Below are 26,742 nucleotides of genomic sequence, written 5' to 3'. Positions count from 1 at the left end.
TTTCTTACAAATCCTTCACAAAAATCGCCAATAAAAACCTGAAATGGGAGAAATAATGACACGAATCTGCCTCCTCCACATTCTATCACCCTCTACATGTCATTATCTGTCTCCTTCCCTGTTGACATGCATCTTGCCTCAGCGTTTCCCCGGCTGCAGGCTGAACCATGATAAAGTCTTTTCCTTCCCTGAGCAGAGCTGGAATGAGCATACATTAGTGGAGCCTGCTGCTGCTGCACATCACAACTTCTCTTCTCTTAATTAAGCCCAAAGTTGCCATAAAATAAAAAAAAATCTGATCAGTGCTGCAGGAGCAACTGTAGATTTTCTTTTTGGTTTTTGCATTTTAATGTTTTTTTAAAGCACGTGGAACGGCTCAGCAGCAGCAGCGAATGTTTCCAGGGGGAAGTGATCAAGAGTTATGAACGTGTGACGCCAGCTGATGAAGAATTAGAGCTGCTGGTGTTTGTGCTGACTCAGAATCTGACTTTCAAATGACATCAGTTTCTGTCGTTTACACAGCGGAGCCGCAGAGTCAGAACGAGGCCAGTGAAAAGTCACAGAATCTACTGAGAGTTTCTATGCACATTTACACGACTTCTGCAACATCAAATCTCAAAGTAACTCGCTCCACTTCCCTCCAACTCATATAGTTTGCCCTTTTTCTTTTGGAATTAATGCTAAATGGACCTATTAATTCATGCAGGTATCAAGTTTCAAATATCCCTCACAGTGAAAAGCAGAGATCATAAATGATAATTCTAAATATTATTTTAATCACTGCACATGAGATGTGTTTCATTGTTTGTGTAAACCCACTGCTTCATTACAACCACACATTCTATCAACTACAATAAAAAACAAACAATTCAACTTAAACAGCGGTAATTCATTTTAGCATGGAAACATCTATGTTATTTTAATTGCAGTTGGATAAAATTAACATTATTTCTGATGGTGAAAGATTTGGAAACAGATCAAATTCAATTCGAGGACAACAGGAAGGAAAAGAAAATCCTCGTCACCAAGGTCACGTCCTCCTTCCTGCAGGGTGATAAATGATCAAACCCTTCATTTCTCAACACGTTCAAGGCAGAAATGTCTTGAATGCAGCTTATTCAGCTTCCTATGCAACACATGCTTTCATGTACTGTACTATCAAGCAATTACAAGCAAATTGAAAGATGAGCGTAAACTATCATAGGTGAATTTTGTCCAAATCGAGGCTGCATGGAAATATCCTCTACACAAACCTATCAGAGCAACAGATCATCGCTCCAGTTTCACATGAAGCTGAAAAAAGCTGCTTGAAATTGTAGTGAAAACCAGTTTTCTCTTTACTCTCTTGTTCCAGCTGCTGCAGATTTGCACCAAGTCCTGCTCAGGACTTCAGCCTCAGCATGTGGGATGATTGTCTATAATATCATTAAGTTATTAGCAACATTAAGTTATTTCAAAGAATCTTAATCAACACAACCCAGTTCTCTGCAGATCAAATGCTTTGCTTGTGCTGCCATCTAGTGGCAAAATACCAGAAGTTCACAAGTAAACCAGTCTGCCATAACTGAATTCAATTCAATTGTAAAATATGCATCAAACAAATACATCAGCTAAAATATGTTTTAAAATGTGGTGCTTTCATACCTTTAATTCAGAAAGGGACTATTTTACAATAAACAGAGCTGCATGTCCCAGAGATTTTTAACCTTCAGTCATGATAAAAACTTAGCAAATTGGAAGAAAAATATGAAAAAAAAAGGTTAAAAAACTTGATAAACTTTACTCTATCTCATGTATTCATTCTTAATATTTCATTTGACAAATCTAAACTGTCTAAACTTTAAACTTTATATAATTAGAAGCTGCTGAGACCTTCGTGTTCAGAGGAAACACAAACACTTTGTTTACACGCTGTGTTTAAATAAAGAGACAAGAACTTTGAATATGGAAGAATCTTTAATTCTTGACTTAAGGCCAAACCCTTAAAATGAATGAATTAGTGCATCTGCGTAAAAGAACTCATGACTTGCCGCCTCATGATGATGAACTGGAACCTTAAAGTCATCTCCTGAATGAGCTATGAGGAATTAAACATTTACCAAGTGAGCAACAAAATAGTCCCTGGTGTGTTACCGACAATTGTTATTTGGTTTTTTGAAAGAAAGAATAATAAGTGAATACAGATCATTCAGATACTGGCTGTAAATGTTGAAGATGTGTAAATAAGCTCACGACACCAATACCTTTGTTTTTTTTCTGGATCAGTGTGTATATAAATGATTTAAAAAAAACAATTTCTTGAAAGCATGTGACAAAGTTGATAGTATACTTTAGAAATAAAGAACTTAAGACATTCATTTGACACTGTCCTTTTAGCACTCCAACATTGTGCAATACATTTTGAACACAGGAATCTGTCGGAAAAACTATAATCCCAGTTTAGAAAATAAAACTCTATATGTAAATTATAAAATCAGATATTCCTCCTTCCCTTTTACTGACATTTAAACTTTTTTTTTTTAAATCAGCATCTTGTCAGATATCTTGTTACTTCTGTTCCAAAAATATATATAAAAGATAATCACTGATTAAGATAAGTAGTCATGAACAAATAAATTCCTTCTTTAAAATCTCTACTAATAAGTGTTGGTTTCTGTGGTTTACTAAAAAACAAATACTTCTTCAAGAGGCAGTAAAAGCCTTTAGACTCTGTACGAGTGATTGTGATTATATTCAGAGATGTTAGACGCAGTGAAGCTCAGACGCAGCTCGTGTCCCGTCAGTTCTTCTCCTCGTCTTTGTGCTCAGGGACGGGCCTGTGAGGGTAAACAGGTCGTGGGCTTCCATAAACATTTTGCCTGCAAAGGATTATGAGGATTTAGGTCAGAATGAAAAAACAACAGCAGGTAATCTCAAATTATCACCGGGAGTCGGCAGATATCAACAAGCTGAATTGGAAGGAATATGGAGAAAGTCCCCGAATGATTTACACTTCCTGATAATTGAAGATAAGGTGAAATAAATAAATGTTAACATAATTGATCAAATTGGTTCGGTAGTTTTTTTGTAATCCTTTTGACAAACCTCCATGACGGGAGTACTAACATCTGAGAGCAGTGACTAACCGTCTCCCACCACTTCCAGTCATTACACCGAGCTAACAGCGGCCTGCTCCTGGTCCGCAGAAGGTGTGAGCAATATCAATCCTTTCAGCTCACACTCCGAAAGACAGTGAAATAAGATGAATTACTCTTTTCAAACTGAACACTATATGAAGCACTCACCACGGATTTTCGTTCTGAAAGCCTTCAGCTTTGAGGGCAGATCTTGAAATGCCCATGCCCTGAGGAATCCTGTCTGGGTATCTCACAGCGATCTTCATCCCATCCAGAGCATAGCCCTGAAGACACAAACAAATATTATCTACATTTTATCTACAGGAGAATTTAATCCTGTAGGTTAGATGGAGCCTGGCGTTTTATTTCTTATGGATGTATGAACGCATAGGGAAGGAGGCAATAATTTGTTTTTTCTTCGTGGGTCGGCAAATATGTTTTTCAGGAAGTACTTACATGAAAGCGTCGGATCGCTTCATCACAATGCTCCTGTTTGGTAAAGTTTACGAAGGCACAGCGTTTTTGAGCCAGAACCTTCACACTATAGACAGCTCCAGCTCTGCAGGACACAACAGGACAGCTGTAATACTATGCAACTGCAGTGTGTGTGTGTGTGTGTGTGGACACAACACTTAAACACTTGGTTAAATTGCAGAAATACGAAAGCTAAAAAAAGAACGTACTTGTTAAACACGTTGGTTATCACAGACTCAGGTACTGGATAAATCAAGTTTCCAACCCAAACTGGAAACAGCTCCCTGTTGAAAGAAAACATCACAACACATTCAAAAGAAAATGAAGGTGACAGACCTATGCCGAGATCCCAATATGGATCCTCTTATGTTGTGAGAAGTCGTTTTATTCATAACATCATCATTCATAACAGTTTGGAGTTCATAAACACGTCAAATGATTTTCTGCTCTATGAGTATTTACTGTCTAATTAGAGGCAAAGAAAGACCAACAATCATTTATCTTCTGAATAGTGTTAAATTAAGATCGTCATGAGAATTGAATCAAGAATCGTCAAATTAACCTTAGATTACACTCAGTATCTATAACTGTTAGAGTCATTGATAGTAAATCATTGACATGTTGATCTTTTAATAGGAAAGTATTAATATTTGATGTTTTAGTATTTATGGTGAATATCCCACACATCACTCTGTGACACTGAAATGCTGCCGTATGTAAACTGAGAGATAAATATGGAGACTTTCAATCGTGGAAAAAGTTTGAAACGTACAGAAGGTATTACCCCCTGCGGTCATTTTGAGTTAGTTTCATCAACAAGTTGTTTCGAACCTTTGATTAAATAAAACATTTTACTGCAGTGAGTGGATATATACTCACGTTGGTGGTCGACTGTTTTCATGGCTGAGCTTCGTGGCCTGGTGAGGCACGGGTTTGTGTTGACTCTGGATGTTTGACATATTCGGAACTGGGCCTATGGGTTTGTTATTCAGTGCGTTGTGGGACTGAGGATAAGCAGCGACTGCAGGGTATGTGTTGGCTGAAAGGACTGGAGACACTCCGGTGATGTTTACGACTTGAGCCGCTGGTAAAGTGGCACTTTGATAAGCTCCTAAACACAAGATCCATGTTTACAATGGTTTATTGTACAAACACACACAGACACTGTAAGTAACTAACAAAATGTGGGTTCATCGGGGGAGACACACTCACCTGGACGATGGTTTAAGTTTGACAGAACCGCTAACGCTTCCTCAACTGTTCCATGAATAATTAAAGCATTTGAGCTCTGCTCCCGAGTGAATCCACACTCCTGCAACACAATTAAAATTCTCCAGGTTTGAGTGTCTCAAAGTACAAAATATTGGTAATGGTTGATTTTTGACATGCCCAGTGTAAACAGGAAGCAGATTGTCTATTCTGAAGTTTGTTGTTCAGTTGCAGAAACAAAAAATGAGAAACAGCAATAGTGAAAAGGAAGAGCAAGGATTTCTGTTCTTGACGACAACGTGGAGGCGTTACTGAAATCGACGCTTTGCATTCACACCCATGCATCAGTGATGCGTTTGAAACTGAAACGTAGTAGTGCGGATGTAGCCCATACAGCCCCATTGAAAGAGATTATACAAACATGTAACACACCATTAGTTGTGTTATCTGCACTCGCATAAGTTCCTGAGCGGCTTCTGCATATGAACCGTCCAGTTTGAGAACTTCACCGAAGGACTGAGCAGCCTCCCTATATCTCTGCGGGAAGAAGAAAGAGAGAAAGAAGATGAGCTCTCCTCACTCTCTACTTTGGGACTAAATCAAAAAGTTGAGACTCATTCACCGTGACCACTAATCAGCCCAGTTATTCATGTTCACAGCAACAGCGAGTCAAAACAAGTCTGAGTAAATAATGGGAGCCCGTGCAGCTCAGTGACACTACAAATTAATTCGGGAGAGTTGCAACGAGGTCAGAGTGATCTCAAAGTCATTCCAACCTGAAACGATGAGGGTAAACAAAACAAAAAGGGAAATAGGTTACTTATTCACAGCCACACACACTGAAGCGTGGGTCATGTTAATGGAGTGTAAAAGAAGAAAAATCACAGTTGATTGTAAAGTCACAAAAACAATAACGCAGTGTAAAGTCAACACTGTTATACTCTAAAATGTTCAATATGTAAAATTAGAATTAGCACCCCGCAGTTGTATGCCTCCACCAACCAGTGGACTCATTTAACATGTGATTGCCGACCAGAGGCCAAAAACAGGTTTTGTGAGGTCACCGGGATCTTGACCTTTGACCACCAAAATCGAGTTAACTCATCTTTGACACCATGTGAAAGTCGGTACCAAATTATAAAAAAATCACTGCAAGGCGTTCTCGAGATATTCACAAGAACGGGACGGACAGACAACATGACACAAGTAAAACCAGCGTGCGGGCATGAAAATAGAAGAAATATCAACATGTTGCTGTTTTGAAAACGTCGTCACATATTTTCTTTTTACACCAACATACATTTCATTGAGATCTTTACCTTAAGACCAGCCAGAGCTCTGCCCTTCCTAAACATTCCTTTAACCCAGCCTGGACACAAATTAACACACAGCTCGGCGTCAGTCAGCGCCTTCTCATATTCTTGCATCTTTTCAAAACAGAAGGAACGATTGCCAAACAACCTGCGACAGAAACAATAAGGTTAAGTAAAAAGAAAAAACAGTGGTGGTGTGAGCATCATGTGCAAATTTACTGTGAATGAAGTAGAGCACAAGGTCTTACTTAAACTCTGTAGGGTTGTATTTAATCGCGTCAGTGAAGTATTTCACAGCCGTATTAAAGTCTCCAGTACTTGCATATCTATTTCCAATAACTGTAGTGACAAAAGAAACAAAAAAGATATTCAAATATAAACCATCAACAAGTTGCAAAGAGCCTGTGCACGATTCGGACAAAACCTACCTGCGAGCTCAGTACTTATTTTTATATGATCTTCAAAGGTTGGGATGCTACAGGCAGCAGAATCCTGATCAGGCTGGAAGAGAGAAGTGAGATGAGCAGCTTTATCCCATGTAATAAAAGGACAAAACAATCAAGTAACTATTACAGTTCTGTGGTCGTTACTGGAAGAGTTATCAGTTGTAAATAAATGTCTTTGTGTTTTGTTTGTAAGCTCAATTACCTTGTTTTCAACCTCTGGCTCTTCTTTAGTTCGGTCCGGGACTGTTTTACTTTCTTTAACCGGGACCTTCTTCTCTTTCCTCTCAGGCTTCGGCCTCTGCTCCATTTTACGCTTGGCTATGAGAGCAGCTTTAGTCACAAAAGTACTTGTCATATCCAGCTCCTTAAAAGACCAAATAAAGAAATAAAACATTAGGAAAAGAAACACAACTAACCCCAACCTAAGCCTGTTAAATATCAATATTCTAAACCTGCATAAAAACCATCACTTAGGAGGTTGTGTTTGTTGGTTGGTTAGTTTTTCAGTAGGATTACGCAAAAACTAATGAAAACATCCATGAAACTTGGTGGAAGGATGAGACATGAGCCAAGAAAGAACCCATTAAATTCTGGCATAGACAAAAAGACAAAGGGGCAGACCCAGGAGTGTTTTTTAACTTTCTTTAACAATGAAACAATTTTTACAGTTTTCCCAGAGAATAATTCATGTATCTTGAATAAAACAAATCAGGTATCGTTAAAGGAGTGATATCTGCGAGTGTGTCATTTGGTGCCGCTTGACTGAATTTGAGGGGACTGTTGGGCCTTGACGGAAGAATACGCTCTATATCCTGTTTGTTCATATGTCACATGCTTAATATGAGTAAGAGAAGTATTAATAGATTAACTTCCTCTGCGTCATGTTCAAATGTAAGGCATGCAACACAGAAACCCATCATCTTAGCACAATCACACGAAAAGATCCCTCAGGTCAAATATGTAGAAGAAAATTACAAAAGGGCAAATGTGAAAAACCTCATTCTGTTTAATGACATGTGTATGAATTGCAGTAATTACAGGAGCGCTTGGTACCTCACTTTCAAAGGGGTCATTCTCAGTGTCACTATCTTCACCACTGGATTCGCCATCACTGCTCTCTGCATCTTGAGCTGAAGTCGACTTTTTAACACTGGAATCTGTATCGTCTTTGGGTTTCCCATCAACGGGTTTAGTGTCCTCTGCTTTAGATTGCTGTGCATCCCTTTCTCCCTGCAAATCAAGAAAACACAAACCTGTTAAACAAAACATACTTGACGAGTTTGTTTTAGAGGATCCCTTTTTTTAAAAAGGTGTTAAACATAGGATTTTACCTCTTCGGCTTTTACGGGGCTCGGTTTTTCCTTCTCAAGCTGTTTTTTCCTCTTCTGATTCTGTTTGACAAGAATGCACAAAAGCTTTATCTACACATTTTAACATTCACTTATTACAATTACGTTTTCCGGATTATTACCGGAGACAGAATTTACCTGTTTCTTGAGCTTCTTCTTCTCAGCCTTTTCTTTGCTTTTTCTCGTTTCCTCTAATAATCTGGCATTTCTTTCAGCCTCCTACCAAACAAACATTAACCATTGGTTAATACGGAATCACTTGACATCTTTCAAACATCCACCTTGGAAGGACAGATACAACAAAAATGAACTTACGCTCTCTCTGGCCTGAACAATTGGAGCGGATAGGTGAGGATGGTCACCAGTCCAATAATACGGTGGAGGTAGCCATGTCCTAACTCCAAAATCAACGTCACCCACATCGTCATCATCCCTGTAATCCAGACCTGTGAAGAAAAAGTATGTTTTAGAATTTTGTTTTATACATTTACCCTTTGCATTTGTGTTCCAGAATAAACATGCAAGACTGTGTTGTGTGTGTATGTAAATCTTACCCTGGAGGTCAAAGCTGACAAACCTTCGAAAGCCAGGATTTCTGTCGCACATAGCCACAACCTTTTGCTATAGACAGGGGATAAAGACATGTCAAAATGCATTCATGCTAGTTGCTGACAATCATCATATCAGACTTTAAACTTTCATTTTCCCAACTTCAACCTAAGTGCCCCCTAATTATAGTCCAAGCAAAACAAGGCTAATGTGTTTCCGAGGAAATCTGATGCAAGTACTGACTCGAGTTAAGTTTCACTTTTGCCCTGGGGCTGCTCTGAGATCATCCGGAGTGGAGCCACTTCCACAACAGACTGCATCTCATTTGTTGAGACAGTCTTTTAAAAGGAAATTAAAAAGTGAGCCAGTCACAGTACGACCAATTTTTTGTTAAGTTAAACCCCTTTTTTGAACTTTGTGACCACCTGTAGTGCTGATGTGGTTTTGTTAAAGGTATTGTAGATATTGTAGAGGGCATGATTCAGCATTATTTTGACCCCAGTGGAACCATTGTTACCTCAGCCCAGGTAGTAATAATAACAATAACAATAACAATAATAAACTTTATTTATATAGTAGTTTATAAAAAGTGAGTTTACTAAGTGCTTTGACAGCAAGGCAAGAAGAGTAAATATAAGAGAAATAACAATTCACAGGATGCAACGTGAACAAGGATGCCAGATAAACCAAGTTTAGGTGGTCAGGAAACAAGGTTTCACATGAAAACTTCCACACACAAAAGCAGCAGTATGACAAGTATACAAGCAAAATAAAAGGGGAACAGAAAACGATAAAAAAAACACAACATCCCATTAAAACAAGTCTATAAAAAATGGGTTTTAAGAAGCGATGTAACAGAAGTAGGAAGTCAGCTGAGTGCTTGGACTCTATAGCTTCATTTTCAGGAAATAGACAGAGCAACACTGCAAATACACCTCGATCTGTTGTTGTGACTCTTCAACCGCAGCTATTTGACAGAAATGTTAAACATTAAAACTCACGGTATAGTTGGTAGTTTTTTGGGGATATTTTTTACAACAAATAACCTGCATCCTGTTTTGGCGTCTGTCTCGTCGCTTTGCCTGAGGAGCAGCAGCCGCGCAAAAACACAGCGCACATCCGTGTGCGGAAGCAACACCGGAAGTGACCGAGTGTCAACAACAGACGTGAGCAGGAGAGGCCAGAGTCGGATAAGTTCGCCACCATGTTAGAAGCACGTTCACCACGACAGCGGCTACACGTCGTACTCCTGTGTCATCGTCACACACACACCCACCATTGTTTTTTTTAGCAGAATGTACAAACAGCAGAGACACAGAGAAGCGCTGTACTTACGATCATGTCCATGTCCACGTCCACAAACTCTGGAAAGAGAGGAAGACATGTTTAATGTGTCAGTGTTAAATCAAACTAGTGTTTTTTTTTGCTGTGATTCGTTTGTTTTCATTCCTTTTTTTCCCCAAACGGTTACCAGCTCATTGGCTTCACCGCCCCACGACTCCTCCTGAGAGGAGTTAGCATCTATGCTAAACGCGTTTCCTCACCCGCTTCGCATGTGTACATGTCCACGGTTCCCCCCGCAGCTTCCTATGCGCTTTAGATCCCGCTTATAACGCATTTATGTGCGTCGCTCGTAGGTTCTAAAAGTTAGCAGCTAACTTTCAACTCATGCTGCTCGCGCTCCCGGGAAGCATCCGCGTGAACTAGCGGAAGTCAGCTCGTTTCTGACGCAAGCGCGCTGCGGTGACACTGCCGTTGCTGCCCTCTGCTGGACAGATGTTTTGGTCGGTTTCCTCCCTGCATTATATTATTTATATTACATTACATTATATTGATTTTCTGCAAATGCAAAATCTTTCTGTGTTGTAACATTGGTGCTGTGAATGTATTAATTTTGCCATTATTTTTTGGGTTTATTAACATTTATTGGGTGTTTACTTTTCCTTATTACAGTTTGGAATATGTTTCTATACGTCATTTTTATTCCTATTTTATAAGTATTATTTATTACTATTGGTTAATTTTAGTGCATTTCATTTTTAGTACATCACAATATTATAAAATAAAAAATATTGTTTGTTAATATTATACAATATTTTCTATATTTTTTACACCTGTTTCCACATTACTATGACTAACAAGTAACAAATCAAGACATTTGTAGCTGCACCAGTATTATAACTTTTGCACATTTATATATTCAGAGAAATAACTTCTCTGTCCAGCTCTTCTGCTGCGAAATCATTTAACATCTAATCCCAAAAGGACTTGTAAAGTCGTATGTATATTACGTATATTCTATTCTGTATATAAGCAATGAAAAAGCCTTTTCTCACAATTGCTTTAAAAACCCAGATCAAGTTGAAAATGACACTGATAATAAAGTGACACAGAGAACGTGAGAGTGGGATCATATTAAATCTTCAATGCATCACTCAGTTAATCATTATCATACATGCATTCACACTTTCTGAATTAGTTCAGGTAGACGATCACCTGTAGTTTTAAACAACCACAAGTTAAGCCAACAGTAATAGAAAAAATAATTACCATTATTCCCCCCCCCCACCCATATAGTATGTTTGTAAAATATCTTCCACAACAAAAATTATCACACGTTAAAAATTCTGCAAAATAAAAACTTTGAAGTGTCGTAAATACAGTATAAGGAATGCCAAATCCAGTGAATCAGAGCTTGTGCAATCGTCAATACATTTCCTGTCAGTAAAAATTAAATAACAAATGTATTAGTATTAAAGTACCATCATTAAGATCATGGTAGTTCACATTGACTGTGGTCAAGGTCAACCCTGAGTCATTACCTCTCAAATCGATAACCACATTGTAAAGTGAGCAAGAGCAACGGAAAAGCTGTCATCATAGCCAGGGTTTTGGGTTCAAGTCTTTGAGAATAAAAGTAGAAAACTGCCATCAGCCTCTCTCCATTGAGAATTATTCTACCGTCCGTCTGTGGCGTACAGAGAATGCGATGAGTCTGTGGTAAACAGAGCTCAGGAGGACGATGGCCCCTGTCACCATCGCGCAGATGAGGCTGAAGGCCCAGCGAGGTCCCAGGATCGTGTAAACCTGGGAGACAAAAATGGGACCCAATGTCCGCGCACAGCTGCCACAGGCCGTCAACAACCCCATGTACACACCCTGCAGGAAGTAAAATCCACATTAACGATTCTCTAAAGAGGCATTCAACCATTTTATCATCTTTTAAAAATAAAGCACCATATCCATTACACTATAATCTTCTCACCTGAGGTTTGGGTCCAAGGATTTTGGAATACAGTGTGTAGGACATGACGTTGCAGGCTGCGTATCCCATGCCAATCAAGACGTCAGCTGAGATGTACTGGGCGATGTGTATTGCAGGAGTATACTGGCACCAGGTCTGTTGATACGGGCAGCCTGTTGGCTCTAAAGAGCTGTTGGAGGCTAACGTGGCCTCAGATATCCGACTGACCAGTGAGTTGTTTTTGAGGTCTGGTTTGGAAGAGAAAATCCAAAATATTAATATGTAGTTTCTCACTTCAATACAGAAAACTGAAAGTGTGGCATTAAAACAATCCATACCCGCCCACTGGATCTTTGGGTAATGGTTCCCCCATGGAAGCAGGGTAAAGAAACCACAGAATATAATGGCCAGTCCTGCGAGAAACACAGGACGATCCCCAACCCTGGCAGGAAAAAATAAACATTCCTGGTGTTAAACCAAACGATGACAAGTTCAGGTGTAGTTCTATTCAATAAATTCATGAGTAACTGTACCTTTGAGAAGCCACTTTTACAACCAGAAACACAATGATGGATTCAAATCCAATGCAGCACATGATGATGCCATTGTATACAACAGCTTCTTTCCTGGTCCAGGAGAACATGTCCATGGAAAAAGGGGTGGCGATTCTACAAAATCATAAACACATCAATTTAAATCTGTGCAGTCAAGTGTAAATTTGCACGCATTAGATACTAAGAACTGTCTGTTACATTCTGATTCGACTGCTTCCATATTCTGCAATGAAATACGTACGTCTCAAAGATGGCAAAGATGAACATGACCATGAAGAAGAGGACGTTGGAGGTCAGGACCGCTACCTGATCGATGGTTTCCTCAGTTTCTTCGCTAATGTCATCTCTATCTATAGGAGAATAAAAGGGTGGGGAAATAAAAGCTTCAACCAGGAAACAATGGCAAATAATCTCCAGCAGATACTGACAATAAATAACATGTCCCATAATTCTCAAAGAAAATTCACAGTGCATTTGTGTTCAATTTAAACATGTATACTGAAAAGACAGAGCAGGACATCACATACCTTCCGATGTGTAGTTGATGGCTCGAATGTGTCTTCCATGATCATCAACACGATGCTCTCTGTTAGTGAAAATCAACACAGCCCCTAATTACTATCGATGATGAAATGAAAAGATGATTCCAGACATTGAGAAGCAGGATACATGTAGCTGAATGAAATGAATGGGTTTTGAAAGACATAGTGCCTTTATCTTTGTCTTGTGTACTCAAATTCCAAAAACTACATGAGCACAGCATTACATATTGTGTATTTGTTCAGGGGGGAAATCCTCACCTCAGCACCAACAGGACCAGCAGGATGTTGATGAGGCCAAAAGCTGCAGCCAGTATAGCAGGAGCAGTGTACATGTTGAGCTGCAGATCTATGAACTTCACTGTGAAACCATGCTCGCCGATGAACGACAGGCACGCCTGAAGTGCTGACAAACGCAAACACGCGCAAATGTTAAGAATAAAATCCACAACTTCTGTCCTTGTTGTCTTTTTCACAGCCTACACAACACTGACAGCGCTGCTAGTGCGCTGGGCAGCTTTGCATGATCTAAAATGCAGGAATCTTTACCCGGTCCCAGGATGAAACCAAGGGCCTGACAGGCGCTCATGTTCGCCATGGCACTGGTTCTCTCCTTGAGCGATGTTGCTCCAGCAACATACGACCTCACCACAGCAACGTTGCCTGCAGTGAAAAGACCAAATCTACATTTAGAGGATGTGGGACACTGACAATATCATCCAATTGCAAATGTGGTGTAATGTACATATGTTTGAGAGCAAATAAGAATCCCACACATCACCTGCTCCAAAGCCGACAAAAGCTCTGGCCAAGAGGATGTGGAACTTGTTATTGGTCGTGGGCAGGTATGCATAGGCGTAGTAGATATTGCCTAAAACGTTGATGAAAATGGAGCACACCAGTGGCTCCCTGCGTGGTCGGTGATTAGACCACAGGCCGAAAATGGGGGAGGCCACCATCTGACCGAGGCTGTAGGCGGCCACCACCCATCCCAGGAAGCTGGCGTTGGCGCTTTCATCCATCTATGTGAAAAACAGATGGAAGAAAAAGTAAAAGCACAAGATTGACTTTGTTACGGTGCAACGCAAACGCAAGTACCATTATTGACACATGCTGTTATATTTGACTGGTGCGGTCTTCCTGCTGAATCCAAAGTTGAGTCTCCAATTGTTTTGATTTATTCTTTGACTTCCTGTTTACCCTGCATTTGCATTTAAACAGTAAAAGCACTGACCCTTAATTTTTTTTTTTAATTGAGTCATACATACCTTTTGCAAATAGGGCCAAAGTGATGTGATGACAATAGTGAAACCTGAAAGTGCAAGCAACACATTGATGATTTGGATGCTGCCAAAAAACCCAAACTTCATACCAAACATAAGCCCGACAAACACACAGATCATATTCAGAGTCTATGGGGGGGGGAAATAACATAAATAAAACCTATTCATCTTTCAAGGAGCATGTTCTCCCCCTGCCTGCATTTACCTCAGCTACTCCAGCTTTCCACCACAGTCCAAAGACATGTAGTGGTTAGGTTAATTGGAGACTTTAAGTTGCGACCACTTCTTCAAACATAAAAAATAACAGAAAGCATTTGGATTGGATTCTGCTGTGACACTGTTTTACCCCTGAGACTCCAGAAGTGTTTTGTGGACTCAAACACTTCCCCCACCCCCTCCATCTGCACAGTGGTGTGTAGATAATGAGTGAATTTTCATTTTTGGCTGAACTATCCCTTTAATGTGTAACTTGTGTGGCTATTCCTCACCGACGCTGCTGAGGAACATGGTGAAGTACATGACTCTGATGGACCTCCACCGACTCTTGTAGTCTCCATCCTGGGAGTCATCGCTGCACATAGGGGGGACAGGACAAGACAAGAAAAGACAAGGGGATAGGACAGGACGAGACACGACAAGGGGATAGGACAGGACAAGACAAGGTGATAGGACAAGACAAGGGGATAGGACAGGACAAGACAAGACAAGGGGAAAGGACAGGACAAGACAAGAAAAGGGTACCGGACAAGACACGACAAGCGGATAGGACAGGACAGGACAAGACAAGGGGATAGGACAGGACAAGACAAGACAAGGGGACAGGACAGGACAGGACAGGATAGGACAAGACAAGACAAGGGAATAGGACAGGACAAGACAAGGCACAGGACAGGACAAGACAAGGGGACAGGACAGGACAAGACAAGGGGACAGGACAGGACAGGACAGGACAAGACAAGGGGATAGGACAGGACAAGACAAGGGGATAGGACAGGACAAGGGGATAGGACAGGACAAGGGGACAGGACAGATGTCGTGAGGTTACTGACAGGCTGGTACACAAACACAACAGTAAACCAGTCTGACCTGATCGCTTTACACAATGCAGTTGCATCACTCCCAGTTTACTGATCCAATAACTCAGCTGAAGTCTTTAGTTTGTGGCTCACCTGCTGGCATCGTCCCGGAGCAGCGGCGTGTCTTCATCGGAGTCAACAAGTCGCGACATTTCCGGTGAAAAACCCAGAAGAACGACGACGTCGCCCACTTTGCAGATGTGAAACTGAGCTGCTACTTCGCCATTGAGCTGCGGGACAACTCACCTACACCGACCAAGAGCTAGCTAGTCACGGCAGCCGCTAACGTTAGCAACCCGAGCTATCATTTCATATTGTCATATACTACAACGCTAGGCTAACTTACTGCACACGTAATGCTCGGGGTCATTTCAACCCGACGTCCACACACGAGCTAGGTGTCTGACTGGACTGTGGTACCAGACAACAACATTCAGTAGCGTCAAAGCTAACGTACTTACAATAGCAACTTCCGGTCAGTCTTTTCAAAATAGCCTCAAATAGCTATTTCATCAAAGTGAAATCTGATGTTATTTTTTTATTTAAGAACGACCACTTGCATGTATATTTAACTATATATACATTGTGCCGTCAAATAACGCATCGTCTTAATTTTTCTTAACCATTACCGACTTTGTACTTTTATTTTGAACACAGAATCAGACAACATCCGGTCAGATCCTGGTGTGTTCCGTCCACCTTGACGCAGAAAAGTCACGTGTCAGAAACCACATCAACATTTCGGAGCAGTGTCCACAATCCCTCATTCTGTAACACAACCAGGATCCCGTGTGCTCCATTAAAGCACTGAGCACTTTAGTGACGCCATAATGATCATCATCATTCCCACAATATGATCATGAATTATTTTTCATTAAGATTTAGGTCTTGTTGTTAATCCTGTAGAGGATATATAAACTGCATATATATATATATATATACTAGATTGTTTCTCTATTGTTTGCAGAGCTTTCTTGGAAAATGTGTGTAATAAATGTCAATATTTTTGTTGACCTTTGACCCATCAGCTCCTTAAGCTAATCATCTGGAGATACACTCCCAAGTAATATTTACTTTACTTTTTAACTCATATAACATTAATAACCTACAGGCCTGTATTTTAACATTCAGCCCTGGAACTCGGTTTGAATAAGGAACCGTGGGGAGAATAGATAAATTCAGGCTTCATGGATACAAGCAACCTCCAAAGGGGCGGAGTCATTCTAGCACCTTACGCAAAAGGTTGCAAAAATGTAACCTTCAGATAACGTTCTTGATGTTAACCTGTTTGTCTTCAGGTAAACATCAAGAACGTTATTCTTGATGTTTACTTAAGTTCTGACTTAAGAAAATTGCGAAAGTGTATCATCTAAACAACATCTAAATTGCATGTTAGAATGTTTTGTCACATAAACAGTTTTATAGTGTTTGCAAGAGATAAATGAGTAATTTGTTTAATTTAATTTAGCAAAGTCTTTGTGTTGTGGGCTCTGCGTGTTATACAGCAATGCAGCTATGAAAATTATTAGATAGATATGAAGTAGTATTATTCTGGCTGAATTAATGTATTATTGTATTCTATTTTTCATGTTATATTTGATGTGTTCATCTTTTTATGCCTTTTGTCTTTTCATTGACTGAATTTTAAATCATTTCATGAAGTTTGTACTTACCGTCAGCTTTTTTCAATAAACTCAATGAATCTGAGATCTGGCGTCTTTCTGTTGTGTCCTCAGTGTAAAACTCACTCTACAGTCCAGTTTAAGAAAACACAGCAATACGTCATACACTTTAAAAAGGACAGATACTTGTACTGCTGCTTGTAAGTATACTGCTCCCACCAGTGTCTCTGCTCATTGGTGCCTCCCGGTGGCTATATGTCCGAACTGCGTATATCAAAAGTGAAAGTAAACCTGCAGACCGAGACCAAACCTTTTTGTTCGAGGACGTGATTTTCTCTTTTCAAGGTCCACGTGGACATTAGCTCGATAAAGTGACCTTGGATGTGTTTCTAAATCTGAACTAGGTCCTGATTTCGGTCTTTAAAGTCAATACCTGGACTTGCTTGAAGGATATTTCCATCTGGGATCACACCACTTCAATGGGTAGGCCTACATTTCATTTTGCTCTGATAGACCCATATTAACCTTTATTCTGTTCATATTCAAGCTGTGCTGATTTAAACCAGATAATAAAGCCTGAGGGATCATATATCATGTGTGTCTCCTCACTGAATTAATACTCCTTTCATTTGTCAGGTTTACACGTGATGACCCACGTGCACCTTTTGCTGCTTCTTTGCTCGTCTTTGTCAAGCGCTGCCCCTGGTAAACCGTTTAATTTACACTTTTCCACTATTTTACAATGTATTTACTCTCAAGTCTGACCTTTTTATGCATGTTATCACTTAGTATTATGGCAATAACTTTTATATTTCCACTAAATCACATTAAACTTTATTTGCTGAGAGGAGCTCATTGGAGCTTTACTAAACATAATTTATCATCAACCACAAACATAGAAAAAGACTATAAATTTGTAACTTCCTGAGGGCACTTTCAAGATAACTGGGTCAACCCTTTACTGAGTTATCAATAGATGGATGGATGAATGGATGGACGATTATTTTTTCTAGATAATAAACATGAAACTAATTAGTTCATTACCATGTGTACCTTTACTAAATAAAATGAATATATTGTCAAACATGCTGTTGTACAGTTTAGTTACAAGTTATAACTAGATGAGAAATTGGGAAGGAATTTTTCACTTAATATTATATTATCTCCAAAATACAGAAGAAAAAACATTATCTAGACTAATAACATTTATTCTGTTGCAGTTTCAAAGAGCCTCGTGGTTTTGGTCAGGTCGCCTGTCTCAGAGCAACTTGGTAGAGAAACCACACTACCATGCTGGCTCAATCCACCACAGAGTGCCGAGGCTCTGGAGGTGCGCTGGTACCGCAATGATCACTTCGATACCCCGATCATACTGTATCAGAATAAAAAGATGGCCCAGGAGTCTTCGTACGTGGGCCGAGCCTCGTTTGGCCTGAAGGACGCAGCGTCAGGTGGGCTGGCAGCAGGAGACGTGAGCATGAAGCTGCTGAATGTCGGGATTGAGGACGAGGGAGATTACACTTGTTATGTGAGCAGTGATCAGGGTTATGACCGTGGAAGTGTCACTCTCAAGGTGACAGGTGAGTGACAGGGGGGAAAATAACACAATTCTAAAAAATTGTCTCCACCTTTACATCAAATCTTCCTCATCTTCGTCCCACTTCTAGAAACAGGAAACACTCCGCTCCTGTCAATGGTGGGGGCAGAAGAAAACCTGGTGAATTTGAGCTGTGAATCTGAAGGCTGGTATCCGAGGCCGAAGCTGCACTGGGCCGACCACAAGCACAATCTGACCCCAAAGAGTTTGGAGTACGGCAAAGTCTCTTCTGGTCTTGTGTCAGTCCACAGCTGGCTGCTGGTCCCAAGCTCCTCGGAGGTTTCCTGCTCAGTGGGACTCTCTGACATGGACACGAAGGAGGCAAGAGTGCGGCTGGAAATCCCTCCTCCAGCTGCCAAAAAGGGTAAAGAAAATTGTCTGTCTCTTAATTTAAATAGAACATTAATAAAAGAATAATATTAATATGTCTTGTTTTTTACTTAGTGTCTGGATTGGTGCCTGGATTGGTGGTCTTCATTCGAATCCTCTTGGCTGCGTTAGCTTTACTTGGATGGCTGTACATCAAAAAGAGAGGTACATGTTGTCAATTTCTTTAAATCACCTTTCACTCAATGAAAAGGGGAATGAATGAATTATGTGAAGAAATTCATCAGCACAATGAAAGTCACAAATCATAGTGTTAAAGTGATGTTCATGTGAGTATTAACTGATTCTGTGCTTTATCAGGCGCTTTGCAACATTTCCATTAATGCTAATTTTATTCTATAAAATGTCAGAATATAGCGGCAGAATGTCAGAGTTTTCCCCACATCACAATTTTCTAAAGCCAAATTTATTAAATGAACTTGAATGCAGAAAATCCTTGCAAATAATTTTACTTGTTTTTCACCTCTAGTTTTACGGAAGAAAGACAAACCAGAGAGCAACCAAGCTGAGGGTAAGAAATACCTCACACATCACATGGAGCACATTTCACTATTAACTCAATAGAGCAAATAAATTCAATCAACCCAAGTTTCTCACACTCAGAGGTCAGTCCCCTAAATATTCCTGATTTCTTTCATCAAGATCCAGGAATTATTCACTGGGAAAACAGTGAAAATGTCACACACAAAAAACACTCAAGTACACAACGTTAAAGAAAGTGAAAATAAATTCCTGATCCGCCCCTTTCTCCGGATCCACACCAAAATGTAATGCACTCTTCCCTGACCCATACCGCATCTTTCCACAAGTGTCGTGGAAATCCTTCAAGTAGTTTCTGTTCTCTAAAAATCTGGGCTCATGGGTTAATTTTTGTGTTTTGTGTTTCCAGAGAATATGAAGCTTTTACAAGAAGGTAAGAAGTAACTCATTATTGTCATGACATGTATTGAATTGAAATAATAGCAGACTGTTGTCCTTACTTGCTGGAGCGTTGTGTCGAGTCCATGTTCACTGTGTCTGTATCTGTTCTAAGTTTCAGTTGAGAAGGCAGCTCTTGAAGAGGCTAAAAAGCATTACGGTAATCTAAACTTTTAAGAGAATCACACTGACCATAAACATTATACATCAGCCTATTATGACTCTTTCTGATTCAAATCTAATCTTTGTTTCAATTTTTCAGTAAATATTGAACTTGAGGATAAAGGAAATCCATACCTCACAATCAAAGATGGTATGCTCAGAGACAAGAAGCATCCTGATCTAAAAGCAGTTACCTGTCTCACAGCGATAAGGGGAACCCCTGGCTTCACTTCAGGTCAACACTACTGGGAGGTTTCTTTGGGGCATCCTGGAGTAGAGGTCAAACAATCCTGGTGGGTGGGGGTAACAATGGCAACTGACTTCCCTCTGCAGGCTGATGCTCTTTCTAGCACATCAAATGGTTTCTGGTTCCTGTCGTCTTCCCCTGACAGAGCAGACAGCTTTCAGTTAAACACAGAACCAAAGGTTTTACTGCCTGTTCGCTCAAGACCGAGAACAGTCGGTGTGTATCTGAATTATGACGGCGGAGAGCTTTCCTTTTATAATGTGGAAGATGAATCCGTCATTGGATCTTTCACCGCTCCGTTCCAAGGTGACGTCTTTCCGTTTTTCAATCCTGGTATAGGTGACCCAGGACCTATGAAGATATTAAAGAGGACAGAACAGGGTGAGTGTAATGACACAGGGAACAATGAAAGGGCACAAGAGCCTGAATCTTAATATCTTCTGAATCTAAACTTTTCTAATATAATAATTATATAGCAACCGCAAGCAATCATGAAAAGCATAGAGGGGCGATCATACCCTGTGCATGTGTTATATAAAATTCAATCTGGCCTTGCTAACTGGTGACAATGCCATTTCATCATGACAGCATATAAACTACATGATGATATGTGATTTGTTAATCTAAACAAGATGTAGATCGTGTCTCTGTAATCTTATTGGTTGCAAAATGTTATGCTTTACTACATTATATGACATTACTTATAATGACTTCATAGTGAAGACATGATGTCATTCCTACTATATGATCATAAATTATTTTTCGATCTATGTAAGGTTGAGGTCGTGTCCATGTAGGCAGAGGAGGTACGTTGAGAACTATTTTTGAAGTACTGTGTCATTTTCTGACTCGGTGACTTCTTCATGACATCACTTAATATGTGACATCATATGATGAAGGATACTTGTCTCATCAATACAAGCTTTACATTGTTTCTCTATTGTTTGCAGAGCTTTCTTGGAAAATGTGTGTAATAAATGTCAATATTTTTGTCAGTTCCTAAAGCTAATCATCTAAAGGTACACTCCCAAGTAATATTTGTACAAAGTTTGGTGAAAATGCGTCCATGCATTGTGGAGTTATTTGTACACATACGCACACACACACGCACATGGGAGAAAACAACACCCTGCTTACAGCTAACTCAACGTGTAAGGTAATATATATGCTGTTTTTTATACACGACATGGTATTTGTATAAAATATAATATATCTTATTGTTACAACTTAAATGTTTTGCATTATGACTTTTTAACTCATACAACATTAATAACCTACAGGCCTGTATTTTAACATTCTGCCCTGGAACTCGGTTTGAATAAGGAAACGTGTGGAGAATAGATAAATTCAGGCTTCATGGATACAAGCAACCTCCAAAAGGGGCGGAGTCATTCCAGCATCGTACGCAAAAGGTTGCAAAAATGTAACACTCAGATAACGTTCTTGATGTTAACCTGTTTCGTATTTAGTGGTATTTGTAGTTCTGACTTAAGAAAATTGCATGTTAGAATGTTTTGTCACATAAACAGCTTTATAGTGTTTGCAAGAGATAAATGAGTAATTTGTTTAATTTAATTTAGCAAAGTGTTGTGGGCTCTGTGTGTTATACAGCAATGCAGCTATGAAAATTAGTTCGATGTATAGTTTTATTCTGGCTGAATTAATGTATAATTACATTGTGTTTTTCATGTTATATTTGATGTGTTCATCTTTTTATACCGTTCATTTCATGAAGTTTGTACTTAGTTCGTTACCGTCAGCTTTTTCAATAAACTCAATGAATCTGAGATCCAGCATCTTTTTGTTTCACTCTTTGTTCTATCCTCACTTTACAGTCCAGTTTAAGAAAACACAGCAAAATGTCATACACTTTAATAAGTACAGATAGTATTTACAGTATGTACACCATAACACAATACTAACTTTGTCATCACTACTGTATACTTTTCATAGATTAAGAAGTATTTACATTATGAATACGACCATGTGTTGATTCGGAAATAAAATTTGTTTGGATATTCTTCTCATATATCGCGATAAATTCAAGTAGGCGTGCCTCGATACATACTAGTCTGACGATGATCATGATAAGAGGTATGCAAGAACGGATACACAGACCAGTGCATCATAGTCCAAGACTTTAAGGAATACTTCTTTAAAACACTTGTCTGTTGGGTGTTGCGGGTCGATATCAAACAAACTATACAAGTTCATACACGTCTCAGTCCCGAAGACATAGTTTTTCTGTGGGTATTTTTTAACCATCAGAACCATTGGTGTCTTCCTCCAAAGCTTTAAAAGTCATGTTTGGTCATCAGCGTTCTGTGGAGGAAAATGTTGGACAGAAGCTCGTCTGTTGTGGCGTGTCCCGGTGGTCTAGGGGTCTAAAGCGCACACCTTATCACTGCAGACACCTTCTCTCCTCCATATCTCATAACAGCCACCACTCCATTGTCAACTAGCTAGTAAAAATGACATAAAAAACAGATCTTAAAAAAAAAATGCATTCACTGTGTCTGAACTCATATTCACACTTACAAGAACATCTTGTCCAACCACTTAAAAATACATCTCGGAAACAGACACTGGGGATCCCAACACTGAGAACGAACGATCCTTAACTGCAGCGACAGCATCCGTTTCTTAGCTTAGTCACTTTTATTACACTTCTCCCTTATGACCAGGGTGATGAGACGGGGAAAGCTGCTCTCCAACACAGCCAAGAGTTTATATCTTCATGTGATTGCTGGTGGTTTATACAGTATGGTACGTGTCCCTCTGCCACATCTTTTTTTTTAATAGTTTTTTTTCTCTAGCAAACTGCGGCGGCGCTTTCCCTCCTCCCCTGCTTCTTCAGCAGCTGGATGCGGTTGTGGACGTAAAACTTGATTGCCCTCCAGTCTCGCTGGTTGCTCACCAGCAGAGGACAGAGTTCGAGGCAGCGCTCACAGTCCGCCTTCGCGGGGACGCGCAGCTCCATGAGGTTTCGCTTCAGGTGAGTCTCCACTGCTACACGCTCCGCCTCCGACCAGGGACGCTTCAGTACACCACGCTTGCCTGTGAGAAAGATGGGGTGTTGCAGAATGTAAACAAATTAAGTTCAACTGAGGATTCCCGGTAAATCAGAATGTTAAAGACTGATGGTTACCTGATTTGGGTGGAATACATCGCCTCTTATGGACGTTGGCTATCGACGGGCTAACTGGAGAAGGAATGGGCGCCCTCTTCTTCCGCGGCGGTCGACCGGGGCCTTTCTTCTTCACCACTACCTCAACCTTCTCCTTCACTTCCTCTTTCTCTTCTTCTGCCTCAGAATCCTCTGAAAAGGAGTCTGCTGAGTTCCCAGACATCACTGTAGGACAGAGATAAACCACAAGGTGGTTAACTCAGATCAAATCAAATAACATAGCACAATAATTCCGTGGGATCAACTACAAAACGTCGTGTGTTGTGTAGCAACACAGATAGCTTTAGATGACTTTGCACATGAACAAGAACATGAACTCTGAAAAATACACCTAATATCAACATCTATTCCCAGAAAAAAAAGCCCAGATACGTTTGGATGCTCCACAAATTTTATCGTAAATATTTTCTGTCAAGTAAAGCTCTTTAAATTTAGACATGTGGATTATCGAACCAACGGTTGTCCGCCATTGTTTTGATTTAACCACGGTAAGACGATGTAGGTGACTGAAATTATTTCTAGAGTCCAATACATATTAATGGTCCCAATTTCAAAATAACAGTATGTTGTCACTAAGCATTACTCCAAACAGATTTTAAAGTTCTATCTTACCAAAGGTTCTCAGAAGCAAAACATGAATTGCATACCTGCTGATGGGCTCAAATCCTTGTGTGTGTGTGTGTGTGTGTGTGTGTGTGTGTGTGTGTGTGTGTGTGTGTGTGTGTGTGTGTGTGTGTGTGTGTGTGCGTGCGTGTGTGTGTGTGTGTGTGTGTGTGTGTGTGTGTGTGTGTGTGTGTGTGTGTGTGTGTGTTTACCATCCAACTCAAGGCAGATGTGCTGCAGACTCATCCCTCTGAAAAGAACACCTTCCCTCTCTCCATAAAGAACAACACGACCCACCCGGCCCATGAGAGATGGATCACGAATGATAGCGGAGCAGTTCTGGGTCACGTGGTACTCTCTCTCCAGGAACTCCTCCAAGCGTTTGGTTGCTCCAGCCTGGCCCTCACCCTCCTCCAACAGTAGCAGCTGGGTAAGGATAGCTACCTGCCGTCGTGCTCTTGTTGCTGTCAGCGCTCCGGGGTTCTTGGCCCCACTGGCTCGAGCCAGGTTCCTCAGGAGGTCCGTGCCCCGGAGAGGGGTGGCAGGAGAGTGGTACGGCCGGGAGAAGACGTAGGGGCTCTCTGGGTCCACACCAACATTGGGGCTGGTTTGAAGGAGCAGGTCCAGGCAGGACTCACAGTGTGGCGGGAGAATAAGCGGCTGGACGCGACCGCGCTTGCCTAAAACGCCGGCCCTCGGGAGTTGAGAGAGGACCTGGCGTTCAAAGGGGGACAAGAGGGCTTCCATGCCGGAGGGGGGGCTGGTGATGGTGCTGGCCTGTGGGGTGACGCGGCTGCGGTAGTCCTGTATAGTGAGTTTAGCCACCTCACATTCGCGGTGGCGGTTGTAGAGGATGAGCAGGGACAGGCTGGAATGGCAGAGCAGGCGCCAGGCCTCGGCGGAGTGAGGAGAGCGGGTTAAAGAAAGGAAGGAGGAGTGCTGCTGGCGGCGGAGGTAGAGGACCAGACAAGAGAGGGAGGAGAGCAGCGGAGACATGTGATGTCTTTGTGTGCTGAAAACAGAGAGCAAGAAACAGCCGTTGAATTAATGATGCACAATCCAGCAACTAATGTTATCAATAAATTTACAATGGGAAACGAGTATCATAGAAAACCAAACCTTATAATCTCTCCATTCTTCTCTTCTGCAGGTTCATCTTCACCTTCTGCACTCAGCTCCAGTTCTTCCTCTGGATCTATGTCAGGCTCTGGAGTGGGAGGTGGAACTAGCTCCTCTTGACTTCTTGAGCTCTCCACCTCCACCTTCTGCTGCTCCTCCTGCTTTTCTTTCTTCATTCTCCGACCCCTCCTGGGAGTAGGCGGAGGAGGCGGCGGCGATGGACTCTTAACCCTGGTCACCATAGGGGGCGCAGCGCGTTTTGCTGCAGGTGCTGATAAGCTTGGCCCCTTTTTGGCGGCTGTGGGCTGACCCGAAGGAGGCGGGGTAAGCGAGAGGGAGAATGAGACGGCGCCTGTGCTCGAGCGAGTAGCTGGAGATTCCCTTTCCCTGGAGAAGAGAGAGGGCGGCGCAGGGTTCGAGCCCGAAGGCTGTGGGACAGCAAAGGAATGACTGTGAGTAGCAGAGGTGGAGGACGACGAGGGTTGAGGGTGTGAGGCGCTGCCGTTTGAAGAGCTGTGAAGGTGTGCCAGCTCCATGGCCGTTCTGACCTCAGGCTGGTTGGCATGGTGTTTCTCCAGATGGCGTGCTAATGAGCGATAGTGGCGCCCGCAGTACGGGCAGTGCTGCCGCCGGCTCACTGTGGCACCGCTGGAGCTGCCAATGTTAATGTTGATGTTATTGTTGATGTTGGTGGTCGGGGGAGCGAGGGTGCTGGCTGGTGACTGGGACTGGGATCTGACTGGGGGTGTGACAGGTGCTGGGCGGGAAAAGGAAGAGCACGGGCGCCCAGGTTCTCTGGAGGAGGGGGGTGAGTTCTTCTTCTTTGAATCTGTGACCCGATGCATGGTCAAATCACTAAACAGTGAGCCATCAGAGAGCGGTTTCACACACTTATGTGAATGAGCCGTCTCAGTTTCATTGAGCCAGTGTAGAATTCACTTTTTGATCTTACAGCGACAATTGTTTTAGTGTTTAGTTTCTACAAGAGTAAGAACAAAAGGTGCACCGTTCCCAGCGGCACTCTGATAGGTCGATGCGTGGAGAGAAAGGAGCAAGCTCAAATTTCTGCCCCTCATGCCAAAAATCTGCTTAATATGTAGTCCTCATATAGAGGACATATCAGATATTAAACTGATAAGAACAGATACTACACTTGATCTTAGCCAAAGGCCGAGAAGCGATAAGCCCCAAGTGTTGGATATCCACACGCCAAGCTCTTGGCACAAATCTCCCACTTGTTGTGGTACCCGTTCGTAGAGTGTGCATAACAATGGCTGCTGCTTATCACCTCACCCAAGCTCTCCTTTGTGGCGGCTTGATTTCTAGCCTAGACAGCTCTTTGACTTTTCACAATTTCATAAGGCTCAGCCATACAGCAAAGCCTGCACCAAAAATATATTCAACTCATGTTTAAATTCCTCTCCACGGAAGTCTTTAGTAAAAGTGAAAGACTTGTGCGTTATGAAGAGAGGCCAGAGTCACAGCATGGCCCTCTGTTGGGAGAGCAGCAGAGGAGCCTCTCGGTCACAGTCACCACCTTCACGGTAGGCCTCTCTTTGCTTTCCACATGTCAGATCCCAATATGCAACATTCCCCAACCGCCCCATCTGCCAACAAAATTATACACGTCTTTATTACCTCCTGCCCTGACTTCTGTGATTGGCTTTTTAGCCTGCCTAAGCAATACATCCCTGAACCACTTACATTCGCTCCAAATGCTGACTCTGGTTTCTCACCAAGTCTCCCAA

The 26,742-nt window shown here is 41.4% G+C and overlaps 4 protein-coding genes and 2 non-coding genes across 7 annotated transcripts in view; 1 reads left to right on the top strand and 5 right to left on the bottom strand.

The window, feature by feature from the left end:
- Positions 1–1,937: 1,937 nt before the first annotated feature.
- On the bottom strand, positions 1,938–10,178 carry LOC118102675 (tetratricopeptide repeat protein 31). 2 transcript variants are annotated; one of them, XM_035149019.1, is made up of 18 exons: positions 10,001–10,178; positions 9,792–9,820; positions 8,462–8,528; positions 8,223–8,353; positions 8,046–8,126; positions 7,890–7,949; positions 7,612–7,788; positions 6,761–6,922; positions 6,541–6,613; positions 6,361–6,451; positions 6,119–6,260; positions 5,232–5,336; positions 4,803–4,902; positions 4,470–4,701; positions 3,800–3,874; positions 3,573–3,675; positions 3,285–3,400; positions 1,938–2,858 (listed from the first exon to the last, which is right to left on the bottom strand). In XM_035149019.1, exons 1-18 carry the CDS (start codon positions 10,017–10,019, stop codon positions 2,780–2,782), a joined length of 1,842 nt encoding a protein of 613 aa, XP_035004910.1. In that variant the 5' UTR covers positions 10,020–10,178; the 3' UTR covers positions 1,938–2,779. The 2 variants fall into 2 exon arrangements, with proteins under 2 accessions (XP_035004910.1, XP_035004909.1); XM_035149018.1 differs by lacking the exons at positions 9,792–9,820; positions 10,001–10,178 and adding an exon at positions 9,458–9,610.
- Positions 10,179–10,861: 683 nt separating this feature from the next.
- On the bottom strand, positions 10,862–15,605 carry mfsd8 (major facilitator superfamily domain containing 8). Its single transcript, XM_035149415.2, has 12 exons — positions 15,246–15,605; positions 14,565–14,647; positions 14,062–14,105; positions 13,575–13,815; positions 13,343–13,456; positions 13,055–13,199; positions 12,782–12,840; positions 12,496–12,604; positions 12,234–12,368; positions 12,039–12,142; positions 11,722–11,948; positions 10,862–11,615 (listed from the first exon to the last, which is right to left on the bottom strand). The coding sequence occupies exons 1-12, from the start codon at positions 15,302–15,304 to the stop codon at positions 11,409–11,411; spliced, it is 1,527 nt and encodes a 508-aa protein (XP_035005306.1). The 5' UTR covers positions 15,305–15,605; the 3' UTR covers positions 10,862–11,408.
- A 1,440-nt stretch (positions 15,606–17,045) lies between these two features.
- Positions 17,046–21,872, top strand: LOC118102533 (butyrophilin subfamily 1 member A1). The gene is made up of 9 exons (XM_035148789.2): positions 17,046–17,257; positions 17,411–17,479; positions 17,995–18,354; positions 18,442–18,735; positions 18,816–18,905; positions 19,228–19,269; positions 19,648–19,671; positions 19,792–19,836; positions 19,939–21,872. Exons 1-9 carry the CDS (start codon positions 17,254–17,256, stop codon positions 20,517–20,519), a joined length of 1,509 nt encoding a protein of 502 aa, XP_035004680.2. The 5' UTR covers positions 17,046–17,253; the 3' UTR covers positions 20,520–21,872.
- Positions 21,873–21,942: 70 nt separating this feature from the next.
- Positions 21,943–26,742, bottom strand: part of LOC118102532 — a 9,602-nt gene continuing 4,802 nt past the window's right edge. The window contains exons 6-9 of the mRNA XM_035148788.1: positions 24,995–25,824; positions 24,088–24,887; positions 23,234–23,437; positions 21,943–23,142 (exon numbers count right to left, since the gene is read on the bottom strand). Of these exons, the coding sequence (XP_035004679.1) occupies positions 22,898–23,142; positions 23,234–23,437; positions 24,088–24,887; positions 24,995–25,824 (2,079 nt within the window). The 3' untranslated portion in view covers positions 21,943–22,897. The remainder of the gene's footprint in view (positions 23,143–23,233; positions 23,438–24,087; positions 24,888–24,994; positions 25,825–26,742) is intronic.
- Positions 25,990–26,176, bottom strand: LOC124851390. Its single transcript, XR_007032428.1, has one exon. It is a non-coding gene; the product is annotated as a U2 spliceosomal RNA (small nuclear RNA).
- Positions 26,359–26,475, bottom strand: LOC124851391. Its single transcript, XR_007032429.1, has one exon. It is a non-coding gene; the product is annotated as a U5 spliceosomal RNA (small nuclear RNA).

This window comes from Hippoglossus stenolepis, chromosome 23, assembly GCF_022539355.2.
Source record: "Hippoglossus stenolepis isolate QCI-W04-F060 chromosome 23, HSTE1.2, whole genome shotgun sequence".
NCBI classification, from domain to species: domain Eukaryota; kingdom Metazoa; phylum Chordata; class Actinopteri; order Pleuronectiformes; family Pleuronectidae; genus Hippoglossus; species Hippoglossus stenolepis.
The sequence above is the reverse complement of the archived record's forward strand: the minus strand, read 5'-3'. Positions and strand labels throughout refer to the sequence as shown.

Excerpts from the sequence above, each read along its gene's own strand:
- LOC118102675 (XM_035149018.1), bottom strand. The coding sequence starts at position 9,508 with ATGCAGGTTATTTGTTGTAAAAAATATCCCCAAAAAACTACCAACTAT. Across the intron at positions 8,529-9,457 it reads AAAAAACTACCAACTATACC|CAAAAGGTTGTGGCTATGTG; the intron begins GTGAGTTTTAAT and ends CCCTGTCTATAG. Across the intron at positions 2,859-3,284 it reads TTTCAGAACGAAAATCCGTG|GCAAAATGTTTATGGAAGCC; the intron begins GTGAGTGCTTCA and ends AATCCTTTGCAG.
- mfsd8 (XM_035149415.2), bottom strand. The coding sequence starts at position 15,304 with ATGTCGCGACTTGTTGACTCCGATGAAGACACGCCGCTGCTCCGGGAC. Across the intron at positions 13,457-13,574 it reads TTTTGTCGGCTTTGGAGCAG|GCAACGTTGCTGTGGTGAGG; the intron begins GTGATGTGTGGG and ends TTTTCACTGCAG. Across the intron at positions 11,616-11,721 it reads TCCTTGGACCCAAACCTCAG|GGTGTGTACATGGGGTTGTT; the intron begins GTGAGAAGATTA and ends TACTTCCTGCAG.
- LOC118102533 (XM_035148789.2), top strand. Across the intron at positions 18,906-19,227 it reads GCTGTACATCAAAAAGAGAG|TTTTACGGAAGAAAGACAAA; the intron begins GTACATGTTGTC and ends TTTCACCTCTAG. Across the intron at positions 19,837-19,938 it reads AGAGGCTAAAAAGCATTACG|TAAATATTGAACTTGAGGAT; the intron begins GTAATCTAAACT and ends TCAATTTTTCAG.